This window comes from Copadichromis virginalis, linkage group LG15 (assembly GCF_057382275.1).
Source record: "Copadichromis virginalis isolate Kocher_CV1m ecotype Utaka linkage group LG15, C_Virginalis_male_GT1.1, whole genome shotgun sequence".
Lineage (NCBI taxonomy): Eukaryota > Metazoa > Chordata > Actinopteri > Cichliformes > Cichlidae > Copadichromis > Copadichromis virginalis.
In genome coordinates this window covers 27,080,414-27,082,863 of record NC_140632.1, presented here as the reverse complement: position 1 = coordinate 27,082,863, position 2,450 = coordinate 27,080,414, and the positions used below count along the sequence as shown (strand labels likewise).

At 38.9% G+C, this 2,450-nt stretch overlaps 1 protein-coding gene across 1 annotated transcript; it reads right to left on the bottom strand.

Annotated features, from left to right (window-relative positions):
* Positions 1–1,042: 1,042 nt before the first annotated feature.
* LOC146692617 (E3 SUMO-protein ligase ZBED1-like) lies at positions 1,043–2,028 on the bottom strand. The gene is made up of 2 exons (XM_085433500.1): positions 1,582–2,028; positions 1,043–1,474 (listed from the first exon to the last, which is right to left on the bottom strand). Exons 1-2 carry the CDS (start codon positions 2,026–2,028, stop codon positions 1,043–1,045), a joined length of 879 nt encoding a protein of 292 aa, XP_085289626.1.
* Between the last annotated feature and the right edge of the window lie 422 nt (positions 2,029–2,450).

The following is a 2,450-nucleotide window of genomic DNA, read 5'->3' as shown; positions in this document are numbered from 1 at the left end:
GTATAGTATAGCTTTTATTTTGGAAAGAGACATTTCTCTGTAATAAACTCTCTTTTCCAAAGATGAGTGATTCCTCAATCAGATACAGGGCTTGCAAATATATATATATATATTAGGGGTGCAACGATACACAAAATTCACGGTTCGGTTCGGTTCGATACTTTGGTGTCACGGTTCGATATTTTTTCGATACAAAAAATGTTCATGCCTTTTTTAATTTGTAATTTATTAAGATTATAAATATATATTTTAACTCAAAAATACAGTTTTTAAATGAAATGTTGCTGAAACAACAAAATAATAAAAGAATAAAAGAGTTTGGAAACGAGTTTATTTCAGAGAAATGTCCTTTTCCAAAATAAAAGCTATGCTATACCCTTCTTCTGGGGTAAATTCTCAGGAGCATATTGAACATATCAGGTCCCCATAAAATGAACCACTCTCTGATGGACCTCACCTCACACTCATCTTCTGGAGTGCTAGCACTTAGCTGCATATACAACAAAAACAACTTAAATAAAAATGTATTGCACAGAAAGGCCTTCCTAAATATATTTTTAAACATTTGAAATGTTCTAAAAACAAGGTATCAACCACATACAGTTCTGCATTGTTTGGGAATCCCTGACGGTATTTTCTATTCTTGGCAGAATATAAAACAAACACACCCAATCCCTGGCATGAAAATTTTTTTTTAGAACCATGTTCTATAGTGTACAGAAAACACATGAAAACTTAAATCTGGTAAAGCTATACTTCACATATTTTCTGTTGTGCAGACTTGGCACCATGTAAAACAAACAAACAAAAAAAAAACCCACCATGTAAAGAATAAAAAATAAATACAAATAAAAGCTATTCTATACCCTTCTTCTGGGGTATATTCTCAGCAGCATATATAACAAATCAGGTACCCATAAAATGAATCACTCTTTAACGGACCTCCCCTAACACTCATCTTCTGGAGTGCTAGCACTTAGCTGCATATACAGCATAAACAACTTAAATAAACGGTCCTGTTAAATACAAACCAAAACATAGTTTACTCAATTTCCATGTTCTTCTTCAGAAAAATTAGGATGTCCACATGTTCTGCTGACAGTACAGATCTGCTTGCTGTGACAATGTCACCTGCTGTGGAAAACACCCTCTCACTTGGGACAGAGGTTCCAGGTACAACCAAGTAACACTGTGCCAACTTGGAAAGATGAGGGTACAAGCTGTGATGTTCCTTCCACCATCTCAGTGGGTTATCATCTGTGGGAATGCAGTCTGCTAACCTGTACAAGTTAATTTCCTCCTCTGCCACTTCGGCTGCAGACCTGGTCCTTGGCTCCTGTGACATGAACAGTTCTCCAAACAACTCCTTCATGGCTGACTTTTTCTCTGGTGGAGATGCTGATGGGGAATCTGAAGAGTTTGCTGCTTGAGTCTCTGCGGAGGTCGCAGTTTCTGTGGTGCCTGCGGCTTGGTCCTGAGGAAATATAAACAACCAAACTGTTAATTGTATTTGTTTAAATAATATTTATAAATCAAGCAGTAGCTAAATAAAATTTCAAAAATAAAAAAAAGAATGCCTACTTGTTCAATGCTCAAGACAAGTTCTGTGGTGAGTGCTCCGTAGACTCTCAGCTGAGTGACATTATCCAAGTGTCGCAGGGACTTGAATCGAGGATCTAAAGCTGTGCACTTGTGTAGGTAATTCTGAAGGGCAGGATCAGCGTATCTCTTCTCCAGGTCCTCCCTGATGTTTTTTTTTACATCTCTCACTGCTGGGCTATCATCACCAGACTGCGCCATAGAGTTCAGGATGTTCATTTTAAGTGGCAGGATCATGGATGCTGTTGGAGATGACGCTTCACACATCATGACTGTCACAGTTTTTAGGGTTTTCATGACTGTAACAAGATTTTCAGCCAGTGCATGTTCTTCCTGAGTTAGATTCTGAATGTTCTTCATACTCTTCTTCACAGTATTGTCGGCCATAGCAGCATACACTGCAGCTTGCTGTTCAAGGTATCTTTCCATCATATCATGAGAGGAGTTCCACCTAGTTGGAACATCTTGAATCAGTTTTTTTCCAATAAGCTGCAGCAGTTGCTGTTTTTTCATAAACACATTGCATCCTGTTGTGCTTCTGTGAAAGAAGGAGACAATTCTTCTCATCTTTGCTAGGAGATGGGAAACCTTCTGCACTGCCATTCCTTTCTGAGCAGCTATATTAATTGTATGTGCAAAACATCCGATTTGTGGCCCCAGCCCAGCAGCTGTGACAGCATTAACTATGTTCTTAGCATTGTCAGTAGTTACAGGTATTGTCACATTTGGTCACACTAACTTCCAGTCTTCCACAGCTTCAGAGAGACCTTTGGCTAAGTCGTCAGTGGCGTGACTTTCGACCAGGCGTGTCTGCAAAACACAGTTTTTCATCTGCCATTCCGGATCAATGT

Coding starts and splice junctions, on each gene's coding strand:
- LOC146692617 (XM_085433500.1), bottom strand. CDS start 2,028: ATGGAAAGATACCTTGAACAGCAAGCTGCAGTGTATGCTGCTATGGCC. Junction 1,475..1,581: donor TTGTCTTGAGCATTGAACAA/GTAGGCATTCTT, acceptor ATATTTCCTCAG/GACCAAGCCGCAGGCACCAC.